This window comes from Macrobrachium rosenbergii, chromosome 3, assembly GCF_040412425.1.
Source record: "Macrobrachium rosenbergii isolate ZJJX-2024 chromosome 3, ASM4041242v1, whole genome shotgun sequence".
In the NCBI taxonomy this organism is placed as follows: Eukaryota; Metazoa; Arthropoda; class Malacostraca; order Decapoda; family Palaemonidae; genus Macrobrachium; species Macrobrachium rosenbergii.
The window spans coordinates 23673867-23691197 of NC_089743.1; the positions used below are offsets into that span (position 1 = coordinate 23673867).

General features: G+C 35.6%; 1 protein-coding gene across 4 annotated transcripts in view; it reads left to right on the forward strand.

Moving 5' to 3' along the window:
• Positions 1 to 17331, forward strand: part of LOC136853154 (serine/threonine-protein kinase PAK 2-like) — a 106558-nt gene that overhangs the window by 31622 nt on the left and 57605 nt on the right. For all 4 annotated transcript variants that reach the window (XM_067128466.1, XM_067128474.1, XM_067128485.1 and 1 more), the window contains exons 4-5: positions 1654 to 1700; positions 10057 to 10167. In XM_067128466.1, coding sequence (XP_066984567.1) covers positions 1654 to 1700; positions 10057 to 10167 — 158 coding nt within the window. The remainder of the gene's footprint in view (positions 1 to 1653; positions 1701 to 10056; positions 10168 to 17331) is intronic.

Consider the following 17331-nt stretch of genomic DNA (forward strand, 5'->3'; position numbering starts at 1 on the left):
AAATGCTTTGAACTTATAACAAGTTTAACTTGCGCGGTACGTACCTTCATTAAGAAATGCTGTTGTCTGGAACAGTAGGAAGTATTGTTGCCAATCACTGAGCATTAACAGTTTTACCTATCTGGTAGCTACAGTATGCTGTTTTGTATGTTTTTTAGGAAAGAAAAGATTGTTGCTAAAAGACAGAAGCAGCTTCTTAAATGGCCCATCCTTGACTAGAGATAGGCAGGAGATGTGATAGCGTACATACCACACTTCTCTTTGTTATGACTGAAGAATGATTTAAAACTATAACCTTCAGAAACACTGAACTATATGTGACTCACAATGAGATTACTTTGAGAGTCATTTTATTCAGTCTAGTCATCAGATTGGTTCATTAATTTTTTTTTTTTTACAGTTTCCATTATCATGATAAGTTTGGCCTCGCTCGCTCATAACAAGTCCCATTTCAATTCCTATGCAAGGAAAACCAAAATACAATTACAGGCGAGTCAATAAACCATAACTAATAGTAGCCCAAGCAGCAGTGTGTAAGGTTAGCAAAAGATCAGTTGGGAGAAAAAAATGCATAAAGTGAACCAACTTGCTTATTTCTTGATCTTTTTATAAAGAAAAAAATTTGTACCATGAATATATATACTGTACTCCTAAATATAGGAAAATGTCTGTTTGATTCAGGGTGCTCATATTCTGACTTCCTACTCTCAGTTTAACCTTAGTGCTTATTAACTTTGAGATTCTGAGCACCCTGTATGCCTGGGATTGGGGCCATAACCTTAGTGCTTATTAACTTTGAGATTCGAGCACCCTGTATGCCTGGGATTGGGGCCATTTCTATATTGTGCCTATCCATTCGTGTAGACTGTTTTGCTCACAATAAATGGTTGTCTAGATATTGGTCATTCATTGGGTATTGTTCATCAGTTGTGTTTGTAACTATCCAGGTTGTAATTTAAATATGAAGAATTCATTAGGTCTTTATAATTATTGTTACTAGTTTCTTCTTCATTTGTTTTGATTGAGGAATGTTTTGGCAGACAGTCAAGGCATTTGACACTTAAAGCTCTATCATAAAAGTAAACAAGACACACCCCCATCTTTTAGGAAAAATGCACACTAAATGCTCACTAATGGGAGAGGAAGGATAGAACACAGGAATACACCAAAGAAGGAATAAAATTGGGATAATGAAAATAAGGCAGAGTATTTTAGGATAATGAATGAGTGTTCTCATGATTGTAAAAATAGTAAATTATCATTATTTATGAGTATACTTGGGATAATAAGGTATGTATATATAACTGGAATTACCTGTATACTGTTTACTACTATGATCTAAGTCCACTTTTGATCAACAAATAAAAACTTAGAAGAGTTTTATCATTACTTTGGTTTCATATTGTTTGTATTTTTGAAGAATTGCCATCTATAAATGATTAGTAGTTGTTAAACATTTGAATCATACTAGATTGTGAAATAAGTAAGATGGCAGGAGCTGCTTGGAGAGGTGCTGTGAGGTCCAGATATAAATTTCAAGGAGTTTACATTTGAATTTTCAAAACAGTTCACTTAATGCTATAGATGCAATGTAATATAGAATGATGCTTTCTTGCTTTGTAACTAACATTTAAATATATTTATTTTTTATAGGTAAAAGTTGTAGCGGTAATCTAGAGGAAGTCTCACTTTCTAATAAGGTAAAATAATTTTGGAATTCCTGCTTATGTACAGTAGTTACTTTTAATTTATCCAGTTTGTGTAGTCTTTGCTTTTGAGTTGTATGATCTTTTGATTATATTGTAAGAGGATTGTGTAATGCTTAATCTTCACTTTTTTTTTCCTTCCTTAGGTTGCTAGTTCTTACCTTAAATATTAAGTTATAAAGCTATAATAATAATCTTGTACATTATTGCTTCCATCTACAAAATTAAAGCTCAGGTTACTTTATAAATTGGCATACTGGTGCATAACTCATTTTTCCATTTTTACTGTTTTCACTTAATTTTTTAAACTGTGTTGGTAATGTTTTCAAATTTTTATATTACTGTGCTTTTTTTATGTACTGTACAGTAATTTTTTTACTTTATTGAACTGGTTATTTAATCCTTGGCTCTTGCAAAGCAAGACACCATAGCTAAAGATTAAAGATACCAAACACAATGTTTTCAAGATGCCAAGAGGTTAGTTAATATTATATGAGTAAAGCTGAAACATACATTGATAAGTTTTGTGATTTTAAGGAAAGGATTGCACTTTTATTGTATACAAGGTTTGCATAATATCTATAGGCAGGTATATGCCAAGTTGCTAGTAAAGGAAAGAAAGATGAAGAGAGGGACAAAAAAAATAGATAAGGAAATGATAGTTGAAGATCTCAGTAGCATGTAAGTGCTAACAAATAAAATACAGTAGTGAATAAAAAGGTTGAATGTGAAAACTGCTTGAGATCAGGCAAAACATCTTTGAAGGGATGTAAAGAGATGGAGGCGTGGACATCAAAACCACTGGGTCCAAAGGAAACAGAGGAACCCCTCCCCAATTATCCTCCTCCTGCTGCCACTGTGAAAGTCCCACAGAACATTGTGTATTATATGGACAGGGAGTTCCTAGGACATTAACATTGTGTTAAAAGAACTTGCTGGTTGGGGTTGGAGAGATTGAATCCTGAAGTGGCTGTAGAGGTGAACTTCTCCAAGTAGACCAGTGGCGTATCACTACTTGTCAGGACATGGCCATTTGGCAATATCTGTGCTGAACCTGCAGGATGGATGCTTGAAAACTCTGAATCCTGTCTTCAAAAAGATGAACAAGCTCCCACTGCATGCTTAGAGGCATCCCCAAGTAAACCCAAGTCGTGACAAAGTGGGTAGAGACTGGCTATGTGACTTACAAGTCCCAGCTGTGTTTCCTGGCTGCAAAGACCTGAGTTGCAGTCAGCAGGGAAGCAGGAGGTACATAACTGGTACACACCCTTCATACACAGACTTGAGTAATTTCTGTGAGGATACATGGACTGGGATGTGGATAAAGCATCAATTAGGTTTGGTTAACTTATCTCGAATTCGGTTGTATCAATCTGAAAATGTGAACCGACATCTGAGTGTAAGACAAATTAGCGCCAACAAAAGAGCGCAAGATAATTGAGTGCAGTAACAGATGCGCACCGACACTTGAGCATCAGAAATGCAAAATTATGCTAAGATTGGTAATGTAATAATCTAATGAAGAATAACCCAATAAGGAAATAAAAAATGTATACCAATAAACATTTGCCAGAAAAATTTGTTAATGTTTTCCACTCTCTATTACTGTAGTTGTTTAATTATTGCAGTTGTTTGACCATAACTATAACACACACATTCTCTCTGCTTGTTGTTTTGTTACTACAGTCGCTTAGTTACTATCTTTAAACTTGTTTGGTTATCATCATTCCGTCGTAGGAAAAGTAAAAACAAAAAGGTTTTCTAAAAATTTTATTTCACAGAACCCATGTTATGGGGAGATAACATTATCAAAAGGAAAAGAAAACTCATTACATAGAGGCTACTGTTACAGACTAGACAGAGTGCTCAAGAGTGGCAGAGAGTCATGCACTGTATGAACAGAAAGTTCAAAGAAAGGACATACGTTTTTGGAGATGAATGCACATCCGCCAATGGTCATGATCATATACCCGATCCTGCAAAGTCAGCGGCCAGTTTATCAATGATGCAGCTTCATGAAAGGGCCGCAATATCAAATGATTGACCAAATCAGATCATTCAAGGTACCCAGATTAATTTGCACCCAGAAGTAGTTGCTGTTCTTCCTAAGCAGCAATCACTTTAGCTGACTTCAACGACAACGGAAACACAAAGGAATGCCTGTCTCAGTTCCAAGTAATGTAGGGGAAATAGATATCCCTCAAGAATTTATTTGCACGTATGCTGGGGAAAATTTCCTTGCATGTGACTCTGGTGTCGATGAATCTGATAGATTATTTTATATTTGTTAATCCTGATAATTTGAGATTGATAAAGGAAAATAGGCACTGGGTGGGAGATGGGATGTTCAAATAGCTCCTCAGCTATTTTATCAGCTGTATGTGATTCATATCATATATAAAAGAAGTCCTCCTATTGGTTTATATTCTCCTGCAGAGTAAGACTGGGGAAGCATATCGCCATGCTCTGACACAACTGTGTTTCATGGATAATGAGATTTCTCCATCTTACATTTTGTGTGACAATGAGAAAGCATTTCATAAAGCTTTTATTTTTGTTTTCAGAAATTCCAAGGTATTTGGGTGATTCTTCCATTTATCTCAAACTGTTTGGAAAAAAATTCAAGCTTTATCTTTGACCAATCTGTATTGTAGCAGTGAAGAAATTCGAACATACACAAAAATGCTGTTGGCCTTGGCATTCATTCCTCCTAGTAATATAATAAATGCATTTGAATCATTACAAGATTTAATTCCTGACCAGCTAGAGGATTTAGTTCTTCATTTGAAGACACTTTGCAAGAAGACCCTGCAGGAGAGGAAGAAGAAGAGATGCTATGTATCCCCTTAGTGTCTGGAGTGTCAGTGAACATTCCACATACAAATAATTCTTTAGAGGGGTGGTACCGGGCAATGCAGATGTCAATAGGGCATATGCATCCTACAGTTTACAGATTCATAGATATTTTAAGACTTCAACAAAATCATACATCAAATAAAATTACCAGGATAGATGCCGGGCAGCAGGAAGATGCAAAACATAGTAAATATGTAAGAATAAATAAGGCCATATAAAAAATTGTTAGCAAATATTCTGCAAGAGACCCAGTAGAATTTCTTTGTTCAATATCTTTTAATATTACCCTGCAGAAGTAGTTGAACAAGATACTTATTTTTTGTGTATATAAATTATTTTGGAGGTTTTATATATTTACATGATGTTTTTAATTTACATCCCATAACAAATGAAATTTAAAATCGTCACATTTTTTCTTTTCTTTTCCTTTCCATAGAAAATAGTCTATAACCAGCTTTAGTTAATTTAAAAATTATTCACCATTGTCTAGAAAATGCAAGATATCAAAACATCTTGTAACCTAAAGATAAAAAACATGAATAGAACAGTAGTAAAATAGTAAAAAAGTTGTTAAAACAGTATAAAGTTAAGATCAAATCTAAGGACAGTATAATTTTTCATTTCTGATGCTAAAGTGTTGGCGCTCAACTGTTACTGCACTCTTTTGTCGGTGCCCATTTGCCTTGCGCTCAAAAGTTGGTGCACCATTTGAAAAGTGGTCATTCAAGGAAATCTTTATTTTACATAGGTGTACAGGCAGTCCCCGGTTATCGGCGAGGGTTTCGTTCTGACGGTGTGATGATAACAGAAAATCGCACATAATAAAAAATTGGCGATTTTTGGCACTTGTCGGTGCCTCTGTTTGGTATGTATCGGCACCAATACCCAAGTATCAGCGCCGATAAGCGGAAATCAGCAATTTTCGGTGTCGAAAATTGCTGATTTTTGTTGCTAGACAAGCCCCATAAAACCGGACCACCGATAACCGGGGACTGCCTGTATAGTCAGTCTCCAGCCTCCTGACACCTATAGGATGGCAAAGAGGTGGCTGCAGAGCCCTGGTATGCCATAGCTTGCATATCTATCCAAGAAGCCCCTACTGTAGGATATGTGGCCAGAGGAAGGAGTCTCATTATTGACATCTGCCCTCTGGCTGGAGAGCTGAACTTTGCTGGGTTGAGTGGGTGAACACAGGATGTTGAGCTGAAAGGATGGCAATTGATACTGAGTACTGTAATCCCTTTTCTAATATTATTATTATTATTTGAAGGAAGGAGACCTCTTTCAAGGATGTTTTGTTAAAGAGAATGGCAGAGTCAGTGGAATTGATTTTATACATGGTCTTTTCAATTCTTCTCATTATTTTCTTCTTGTCAGGGCTGATATTTGCTAATACCTGGCTGACATTCATAGTCTGGGAAAGGAAATGGTTTTTTTTAAATAATGTTAATTTTTATTCCACATGAGCGGAAGTTAAAAATGGCTTGTGGTCGCCGTTGAGTTTCTGGGGCTCTCAAATTGCAGAATCTGGAAACCAGGATTCGTCGCATTCTCGTGTGGAGAGTTGTCTTTGTTGTCTTTCTAAGAGCATAGCAGAATTCTAACGTTCCCAACCATATCATCGGTTCATTCTTAAGGAAGGGTGGGCTTCCTGTTCTCTTCTTTTTCTGTCGTGTAAAAGGGCTCTGCAACTTGCAAGAGGTGGGTCATGGCAAGGTAACTTGCTCCTTGACTGAAAGCACCAAAGGTGGCATTGATACATGACCAAAGGCAGATGGTTTTGAAGAGGCATTCACATAATAATTTGGAATAAAGAATGATAATAGGATTATAAAAAAGCACAACTGGCATAATTCTAGGAGAGCAGCACAAGAGACATCTGTTTATACTGACATGTCTCACTAAATACTAAATAAAAAAAAAAAGTGAATTGCCCTATGATGGTGTGGGCACCTCTCAATCTTAAGTGTTATAAGTTGGTGATATATTAGGATTCCATTACATAAATGTCCCCCTCAATGTGGTACCACCTTGACATGATGGGGGGGCTCTTGAACCTCAGGAATTTGTTCATGGGTTTGAGTCCAAGAATCTCATATATGATGATATATTTATTTGGACTAATTTTGTGGAATTTTCCACTTTTTGTAAAATTTATTGGACCTGATAAATAGGAAAAGATATCATAGTTGGGATTGGATTTATATATGAAGCTAAATAGTGGGAGCTGTGGTAGGACCATCAACTACCTGATAATGTTTGGACCTGAGAGATATCAGATTGATATCCCAAAGGCGGAACTATTCTTTACGGCTGGACCACAGATTCCAGCGGGGTCTTGTTCTGGGGATAGGACTCTCAGCATTCTATCCGGTTTGTCCATAACATGATTAGGGTGGGGATGATGGTATTCTTGTAATACTCTGTCCTAGCAAGGGGTCTGGCTTACGCTTGGGCCACTCTAATCATGTTGTGCCATCCCCTGTGGGGTAGGGTAGGGGGCAGACATTTGGGAGTTGGTTCTCGCTTGTGCCATTGGTGGAAGAATAAACCCTATGAAAGGCTGATGATATCTTTTTAAGGTTTTCAGGTTTATTTTATTTTTTTCCCCCTCTCTAATCTTTATGTCTAGTTGTTATAAGGATTTGAGTATCCCTGGCCCTTATGATGGTGCTATTCTGGCACAGATAACGACCTCTGCACCATTGGAGATTGAAAGTTCTCCAAATGTTGATAACTTCTCCAAAAATAAATTGACAAATATTAGTACAGGTAATAACAAATCTCCTGATCCACCTCCTGACTTCCCCTTCCTGGACCCTCTAGCCATGCTTCGTTGATGACGACTTCAAGCAAGGACACGGGCTTCTCTAAGAAATCTTCATCCAAAATTAAATCCTCAACACAGCCAGGTTGTGTGAAAAATTTGAGAATGCTCCATATAGAAGACTTACCATTCAGCTGTGATTATGAAATGATCTCAACAGCTTTGAAATCATTTGGAACTGTTGTAGAAATCAGGATGGACTTTATTGATATTGAATCTAAATGAGAAGCTTGGGTTACCTTTAGTAGTCATGATGAGGCTCTAAAGGCTAGTAGTATGATAAGTGTCATACAAATAAGTCAAGCTACAGTAGGAGGAGCCTTAATAGACAAAGTCCCCAAAAACATGGACTTTAATGTTCAATTGAGGAGCAAATTCATTCCTGCATTCTGCTGATGTCTTCTGAATTCATGTGTATCAGTTTTATTTTCTTTTCCCTCATGGTTAATTATTTACCACATTTTCCTTCAACTTGTTGATTTGGAGGCTTATTTCCTTTTGGAGCCCTCTTTGGTTTCTAGTGACTGTCCATAAGGCTTTTCAGCTCCAGGTTTAAAGAAAGAAAGAAAAGCAATTGAAGACATGAAGGAATACCTTGACCAATTAACTGAGGAACAGCTTCAAGACACAAATGAAACCAAGCACTACACACTAATGCACTGCACAAAATTGCAAGAAATTATAAAAGTAAGGCAGCTGAACATACACAAAACACCAAGTGTACTACATGATACAGCGAACAAAATTTTTTAAATGTCTGGAATGCAGCCTATCACTTAAACAGTAAAACAAAAAATAAATAAGATACCAATTACTACTAGTAGCAAGAAGAGAAAAATATTTAAGTTAATGAAAAATTAAATCTTAAAATACAAGATTGCCAAAATGTAACCTAGGATTACTGAAACTGGTCAATAGTACTAGGAGAGTACCCAAGAAATAAAAATACAGAAATATTAAAAAAAAAATTACAAAAATGCCCATGAAGCAGCAAAAACAAATGAAAAAATGAAAATTTACTGGCATTAGTTAACTAATAACATGTTAAGTAATTAGCACTCAGCAGAAGCAAACTGATGCTACACATATGTGAAAAATTAACCGCCCCCCCAAAATCAGGAATAGGAAGCCCAGGAATAACCCTGAAATGTAATACAGTACTAAAATTCAAAAATTTTCTGTAGGAAAGACCAAACAGTAGCTACTTACAGGTAACAAAATACCTGATAAGCTGAGAAAAATTATGCATTATAACTAATTACTAGACCAAAAAATGTAAAAGGAACTGAAATAAAGTGATGAATGAATACTGAAAAGTAAAATGTAAATGAATGATTAATGAATGTTAATGGGTGGTCCAGTAAACAAGCTTGGGAAATTCTTGAAGGAGTCGTGAACAGCATTACTGACTTATGAATAGTGTCTGGTTTCCTTGAAGTTCAGGGGGTACAGTAGAACCGCGGTCCTCGACCATACCAGAACTCAACATAATCGGATTTCTGTGCAAAATGTCGAGTGCATTTTGCGTCGGAGCTCGAACGACAGACCAGAATCCAACCCAATGAATCATGTGATATTTGTAAACAAAAGTGTTTCGGTCAGCTGCCGCTAGTTGGCGTTGTTGGTGGCGTTCTTCCCACGCGTATTTAAAAGCGTATAAAGCCCACACACGCTGCTGCTGGTGTTTTCCAGTAGACTCTGTATGAAATTTACCATAAATTATACTGAACGTAAACAACGTTTATGTAATTAGTACCGCGATACGCCACCAGGATGGCACTTTGGTTTGTTTACATCTGTTCATACCACAAGCTGCCGAGTACCGACGTAACTTGGAAAATTTTTCTTAATTTTATGATGAGAAATACAGTAATTCGGCTTATTATTAATACTGTATTATTAATTTACTGTAATAATCAGGCTTGTTTTTCAGTATTATTATTGAAAGTTTTTGTGTACCCGTTACAGTACATTCTGGTAGTGCCTATAGGCTACCTAGCCTAGCCTGTGGCACTCGGTCTATCGTCGATAATACGGCCGCATTGGTCGTAGGCCAATTTTTTTTTTTATAGAGTATGCACTTAAAAATGTAAAAAGTGCTTCTAATATAGTAAGTTATTTAACTCTGAACTTATTTAATTGTAATTTGTATGATGTTTTATATAAAAAGCCAAGGTTGGGGTAATGACTGGTGATTAGGAACGGACTAATCCATTTTCAGTTATTTCTTATGGGAGAAACTGATTCAGAATTTGACTAAATCGAATCTCGACGCTTCTTTTGGAACGGATTGGTGTCGAGGACTGGGGCTCTACTGTACTTGCAAGGACTGTTCTTTCTGGTAGACAAAAAAGACAACTTGGTGTTGAGACATTCTAAACCATGAATGACACCCAGTGATGAGTATTGGGGGTGTAATGAAACATGCTTTTAAAGGCTTTTGGTTAATAAATTTTTTCACTAACCCCAAGATAAAACATGTCTGTATAGTATTTAGTTAAGTATGTCTTTCTTACATGTGTAGGGTTCAAACTATTATCATAATTTTACACTGTCATAATTCTGTATTGTAATTTGTACTCTGCTTTGAAATTAAATGTCCTAAATCAAACAATGAAAATTGTATATGACTGATGTTTTAGTGATCAATTTTTATTCCTTTGGCAGACTTCTACTTCAGCAGATGAAAGCAGTACAGAATCATCAGTAAAAGATAAAAAGACTCTCAATGATGAGGTTGATAATAAACAAGCCATTGATGCCATTAGTCCTGTACAGGTAAGTTATAATTGTTGATATGGTAAACAACCCGGGCTGTTAAATTTCACATTAGTTGTACAGATATTAACTAAATGGCATAAAGTACAGTTGTGTTCAATTGTATTTGATGGGGTTAGTCTCAGGATACCTCTGCTTTTGGAACAGCATTCTCATAAGTGATGCTACATGACTGCAGAGGATTTAATTCAAAATTCACTAATTGGCAACTAACATGTTGCATATCTTTGATTTCAGTGCAAAAGCACAATTATTTTACAAAATAATAGTATAATGTGTTCCACACAAGTAAAATCTATATATGATATAGGAAAACATTTCATGTAGTCAAATTTTAAAAAAACAGTGATAGAACATTTCCAGAATTTTCTTTCATTCAGCGCTGATGTTTGACAGAATGATGTATTTATCAAGCTTAGGTTCATTTTCTAAAATAAGAAAAATCATACAAAATTTTAAAGTCCTAGATTATTACTGTAGCTAAAACGCATCCACTGATACCAACAGGTGGGCATGACATGTGTAACATAACATTGGGGTGGGGGCAACATGAACCAGTTGGAACAGGTCTGCAGTGTGTAAAGACAATGAAATGATCTTGAAAATATTTATTCTATATTTGTTTAGGAATATTTGTATTTTCATGAAAGATGAAATTATTTGTGTTGTATTTGCTGGCATGTTAGACACGCTGTTTTTATTTTTAAATACATAAAAAAACTGGCCTGCATCCAATGTGGCCATATTAGTGATGGGAGACCAAGCACCGTAGGCTAGGCTAGGCTAGGCTTAGCCTACGGTGAGCATACTGGGTAGGCACAAAAATTGTTGCTAACAATAAAACATTGAAAAACAAGCCTAATTATTACAGTAAATTGCGTTACTAATAAAAAATCATTGAAAACAAGCCAAATTATAAGTATGTTACACAAACTTACGAAAAATTGCTTGCGATATGTTGGCAGTTAGCCTCTAAGGGAAGCTCACATCATCTCACTGTACCTCAATCCCAAGCATACATAACCCACACCTGTTATGTGTTACATTATATAAGGACTGCTTTACCTTTAGGAAACATTTATTTATTCTCTAAATAAAAAGACATTCATCCGCCTGTCAGCCATTTGCAGTGAGTGGATGTAAACAAAATCATAGCGCCACCCTGGTGGCCCGTTGCAGTAACACATATATAAACAACTACAGTATACAGCTGCACTGAGAGGAGGTAAGAGTTTGGGTACAGTTTTCCATAAAGTAACATTTATTAATGGTAAATTTCATACAGAGTCCAACCCATGGTTGAAAAACAAAAAAGGCACTGTTATAACAAAATTTAAACTAGAATCACATTTTTCCCTACAAAATCACTTTAAAATATCTTTCAATAAATGTATGATGAAACAGACTGAAATTGATTTTTCCACAAAATACCCTTGTAAAATAGGTGTGCGTCTTTTGTGAGGTTGGATCTTATAAGCCGGCAAATATGTACTTCAAATATATTGGTTTACTAGCAAATATTTGCCTTTGCAATTACACTTTTGTTAACATCTACGGTTTTGTTTCTAGGCACATCTCAGTACAGTCAGTTTGTAACAGGAAAGTGTATAAAGTTATCTAGATATTCTTCACATCAATTTCCTTATGAATCAGTTACACTGTACTGTATACCAAAATCAAGCAGAAGGACTTTTAAGAAAATAATTCTTTATTAGTTTAAAAAAATTCTGTTGCGTAGTCCTTGACGTTAACACTAATACGTAATGTTAAATCAATAACTATCTTTTGGATATAATTTAAAGAATCATCATCAGTTGTTATTCAAAGAACAGGTAGTCTAGAAATAAATCCTTTAGTAAACTAAATTCCATCTCAAAAGATTTAGATATTTTTTTTTATGCCTATGCATCGTTAGTGCAACGTGTGGGCAATTTGAACATAGCCTAAGACTCCTTCAAGGAAAGTTATTTGTAATTTATATTTCTATTATTAAAAATTTATGACTGCCAAGCCCAGTAGGCCTGTTATTACATGCTGTTGAGGTAGTTACGATGAACACTTCTCATAGTAAGTTGTGTGAGTTGGCTTTGGCAGCACTGCTAACCTTGTCACACCATGCTTTGAGCAAAGCAGAGCAAATAAAAAATAGATATACAATTAATTTTACGTAAATTATGAATGATACTGGGGGATAAAAGATATCTCTATTAATCCATAGGGAAAATATGGTTAGCTGTGAATTCACATACTATATGACATTGGAATGAAAAAAGTTTAACATTACTTGGCAACACCACAACATTTTACTTTGCATCTGAGGAGTTGGACAATACAAAAATAATTATGTTCTATCACATTTGAATGTGGTTGTACCATGAAATACAGTAATCCATCAGGTACAGTATATCCTGACTGATATACCTGAGGCTCTTCTGGATATTGGAATTTCTGGATATGGTAAAGAATTACTCTTTGGATGTAAAATAGTTTTATAACCTATTTTATCTTATCTTGTCAGTGTACAGAACTGTGTACAATATACTCATAAACAATACAGAATACACTGTACAGAACCGGGCAAGAAAAATTCAGAAGCAACATGGCTGGGTAGTTTTTACCAATACGTTATTTAGTAATCTGTTCAAATTTTGTAATTCACAGGTATTTCAACTTCGGAAAAGTTTATTTAATGCTAAAATAATTGTGTTTGCAAATTTAAGCACCTATAAATCCATTGTTACTGTTGGATTTTCCCCTTGGAGGTGGGGAAGGAAGTAAGTGAGAAGGAAAACACACACACACACACACACACACACACACACACACACACACACACACACACACACTTTTCTATGACAATCATGACATACCTTTCTCAGCTACTCAAAAGTAATAAACAAAATGGTTTTTAATGATTTTGTTGCTTTTAAGCCAATACTGTAATAGTTGTGAAAGCTTGCAAGTAGACAAGGCTTGACAGATCCTTCCCTCTCAGCTCTCCCAGCCCTTCTACCCCATAGGTGTTTACCCTACCTACCCACCCTCAATACTGAGCCACCAAAAGCAATACAGTAAACCCCCCGTATTCGCATTCTCATGATTCGCGGACTCACGCATTCGCAGGTTTCCCTGTGGAACATATCTAGCCATTATTCGCGGAAAGTTCGCCCATTCGTGGTATTTTTCACTGAGAAATATTCACTAATTACTGTATTTTCATATAATTTTCATGAATAAATGCACTTTTTGTGGTAAAACTATTAATGCCTGTAGAAGAGACGTGGGTAAAAAAAAAAAAAAAATTGAAGGAGATTCTGTGCAGATGTGATTACAATATAATTTATTTTGTGACTGGAAAGTGCTGGGAAGATTGTATCACAAATGAGAAATACACTGATAAATGTGGCACTAACAGTCTGAGTAAGATGGGTACAAAATTGGTAAGGGAGAGGAAAAGTGAGTTTGGAAAGAGTTATGAGTCAGGATGCTGACTAGTTTGAAGGCTTAGAAAAATATGAAAAATTCTGAAGAGCTTATATGAGTAATTGTACCAAATGGTAAAGTTAGCAACCCATTGGAAACCTTGACTTCATAAATAGTAGCATGATGTAAAAGCATTGTTGATGTTAATGAAGAGTTTCAGGTATTATACCCAGAGAAAGTTTAGAAATTGTTAATTCTTGTTATAGTGGTGTCTTTACCTGTAGAAAAGCATGCCATTTGATATGAAAAATACATCAGCTAAATTTCAGAGAGCGATAAATTTTAACCATGCAGATATTGAGAGTTTGACCTAAGTAAATTTGTCTCGATCTGCTTAGTTGTGAGTTATGTAAAACAACTGTGGATAGGAATGAGGGCAAATGAAACTAATTGTGGCTAATTTTAAAGCTGCCATGTAGTCTCCATATTCCACATAAAAGAAAGAACTCATGAGATTTTTCAGGATGATTAGGCCTTTTGAATTTTTTAAAAAACCTCCTCTACTGGTTATAAACCTCCTCTACTGGTTATATTCTGACGAGTGTTTTGAAACTGTGCCAGTTCCAATTGTGATGAGTTAAAATTAGAGGTATATAACATGCATGAAAATCAAGAACATTTCAAAAACTTTGTTGTGAGTGCATAGCAAAGATGGAAGGAACCACTTGTAAGATTGAAATCATCACCTATTCTGACATCAGGGATAACACCACCAGTACCAGTACCTTACTTCCTGTAGCAGCTCTGACAGCATCCTCAAGACAAATATTGAAACTGCACCCAAAAGCCAGCAAAATTGCTATGCAAAAATATTTGTCAGGAAGGAGAACCTGTGAAACAGACCCAAACAATGATACCCATCACCATAAAAAAGTCTTTGCTTGTCACAGATCCCATTCCACTTAAACCCCTTTCCACCAAGCCCGCCCCTCCATTTTTTTGGCCTTTCCTGACGTATTGATTAGCGTAAAAATAAGAGAGAAAAAGAAATAAGAGAACCAGAGAGAAAGAGAGAGAGAGAGAGAGAATAGCGAAACAAGAAGTGTTGTGACTGTGTCGTGTTTACGTAGCAAAACACGGGTGCCAGTAATCTAACCGCAATTGTAACAAGGATGTTTACCTGCCTCACCTGTGAAGCTTACCTTTTAACTCTAGCCAGAAACCAAGACTTCTGGTGACGTCAAAAGAACCTCCTTCGTAGGAGGGTTTATTTCAACTAATCCACCCAAAAAGGACGTCATTAGATAAGCCCCAGCCAATTAGACTTCTACCAAGGGCTGGACAGAAGCTATTGCCAGCCTATGGTGAGATGGGCATTTCCTTTCGGAAAAACCTTCAAAAGAGAAGGGAGAGAAGCAGAGAACAGGGAAGAGCAGAGAGAAGCAGAAGAAATAGAGCCTCAGTGGAGTGAGGTCATAGCCTCACCAGTTGAGGGTTGAGAAGAAGCAAGGCTCACACTTCGATTTGTAGTCATACTGCTTAACTTGTATATATATATCTCACTTGCATATGTACAGTGTTATTTTTAATTAGTGTGTTAATGAAGTAAGAAAGCTGCACTGTGTCTTCTTAAAGCCTCCTGGGACTCAAACGCTACTATAACAACAAAGCCAGAAATGATAAAGCATCTATAAAAGAAAATAATAAACTTCTTTACATGGGGAACGAATAAAATAAATCATAAGTTGAAGGTGGTAAAGAAACATTTCAAAAAGAAATAATCACATAAAAGGTGACATAAGCATTGCACTTCCACTCACCTTTACATTAGCTCGTCTGTTTGAGAATCATCTAAATATAATCAAGGTCAACAAAAGAGCTTTGCAACAAGTTATCCACAAAGCACTCATTGTAAGAAAACACTTAAAATTCTTAAAATTTTGTACAAAAACATCCATCATCTTCTTCTGAGACCTGTTTTTGGGTAATAAAACAGCTCTCCCTATCCAACTAATATCTTTTTCTTTCCTGGTCTTCCAACCACTGACAGACCAGAATTAAGTAAAGTTTGCTCTTAGTACCACTTTTTTTATTCTCCATTTTTGAACATGCCACATTGTAAGTATTCAGCTTCAAAATTATGCCAAATTCAGCATTATGCCATGAAAAAAAATTCATAGTGACCATTAAAAGAAATTTCTTATATCCATAATTTATCAGAGTCTGCTGTGCCACACAAATTTTGGAACCCCAGACTTTCCAAGGCTTAGCAGAATACAGTAATGGAAATCTGAGGGGCTTTTCCCCCCAGAACTACATTCTCTGGGACTTCATTTATTTTATTTATTTATTCCATCTTTCTTTGTTTTGGTTCCTTGTCATTCTTGACTGATACTAAACTCTATTCCTGTTTTCAACTTAGTCTTAATTATCAGAGTTTAATGAGTATTTTCACAGTTCTTCCTTTCTCATATAGAAAAGATGTGTACTTTTTTCCTGGCCTACCATTTCGCTGTCAGGATTCCTTAAACCCTTGTTTCCTCTTTGTTTCCTGGCCTCTGTGGCACTACGAGGACAAACTTTTCTAAATCATTTTCTGTGGAGTACTGTAAGAATCAAAGGAGTTTCAATCTCCTGTTTTTTTTTTTTCCCCCTCCCATTGTCCAAGTTTTTCTTCTATTGGATTCAACTTTACACACAGGCTGCTCTAGGAACAAGAGACTGTGTCATTGTAATTCTGGCTTACAGGCAGTCCCCAGTTTACGACGGTGGTTCCGCTCCTACGCCACGTCGTATGCCAAAAATCGTCATAAGCCGAAAAATCGTTGAAAATCATAAGAAAACCTTACTTTTAATCCTTTGGGTGTCTTGCAAACAAAGTAACCTCCATTTTTATTGAGTTTTTCATCAAAAAAACCTCCAAATTTTTACCATTCTGCCGTTTTAGAGCCATATTTCTTCAGTCAGATTGGCGTCATAACCCCGGAATATGCATTGTAAACGGAAATAATTTTTGATAATGTATTTGAAGAGCGTCATAAGCTCGTAATGTCGTAAGCCCAGCCCGTCTTAACCCAGGGGCTGCTGGTATTATAAAATAATAAGCAGTGAGATGTCTGCTCTTGCCTGCTCTTTGAATATAAAAAATGAATTTTTGTAGGCTATATATTATCAGTGGTACTTTTAAAATTTTTGATGATTGTACAGAAGATAAATTGTTGACATGGTCTCAACTTATTACGGGTACATTTAACACGTTGACTGCGATGTGCTCCTTATATGGTTCACATGAGGCTCTCTTAATGAGCAGCATGTACTGTATGTGGTACATTTATATGTACCTTAAATTTAATTAAAAAGGCTTTATTTTCATAAAAAGAATGCTGTTGTACTGTATATGGGAAAACTAATTAACTTGGAGTATTAACTAAATACTTTATTTATTACTGTAAATAATACTTATATGATGGCAAAATGGCAAATAATTTTTTTTTTTTTACTTTTTATTATCCAATAGCAGGAAAAAATGAAAAGATTTTCCTGTAAGATCAAGAAATGTTTTTATTTTCATTTTAAATTATGTTGATAAGGAATCAAAAGAAAAAACTATTATTGTAAATTTTTTACTTCTAAAATATTAAAAAAATAAAAGGTTTCCTTTTCTTTGTCAAAAAATTTTCAAGTTTTATGTTGTATGACTAAGAAAATCATGTAGCACTTAGAGTACACAAATAAAAATAA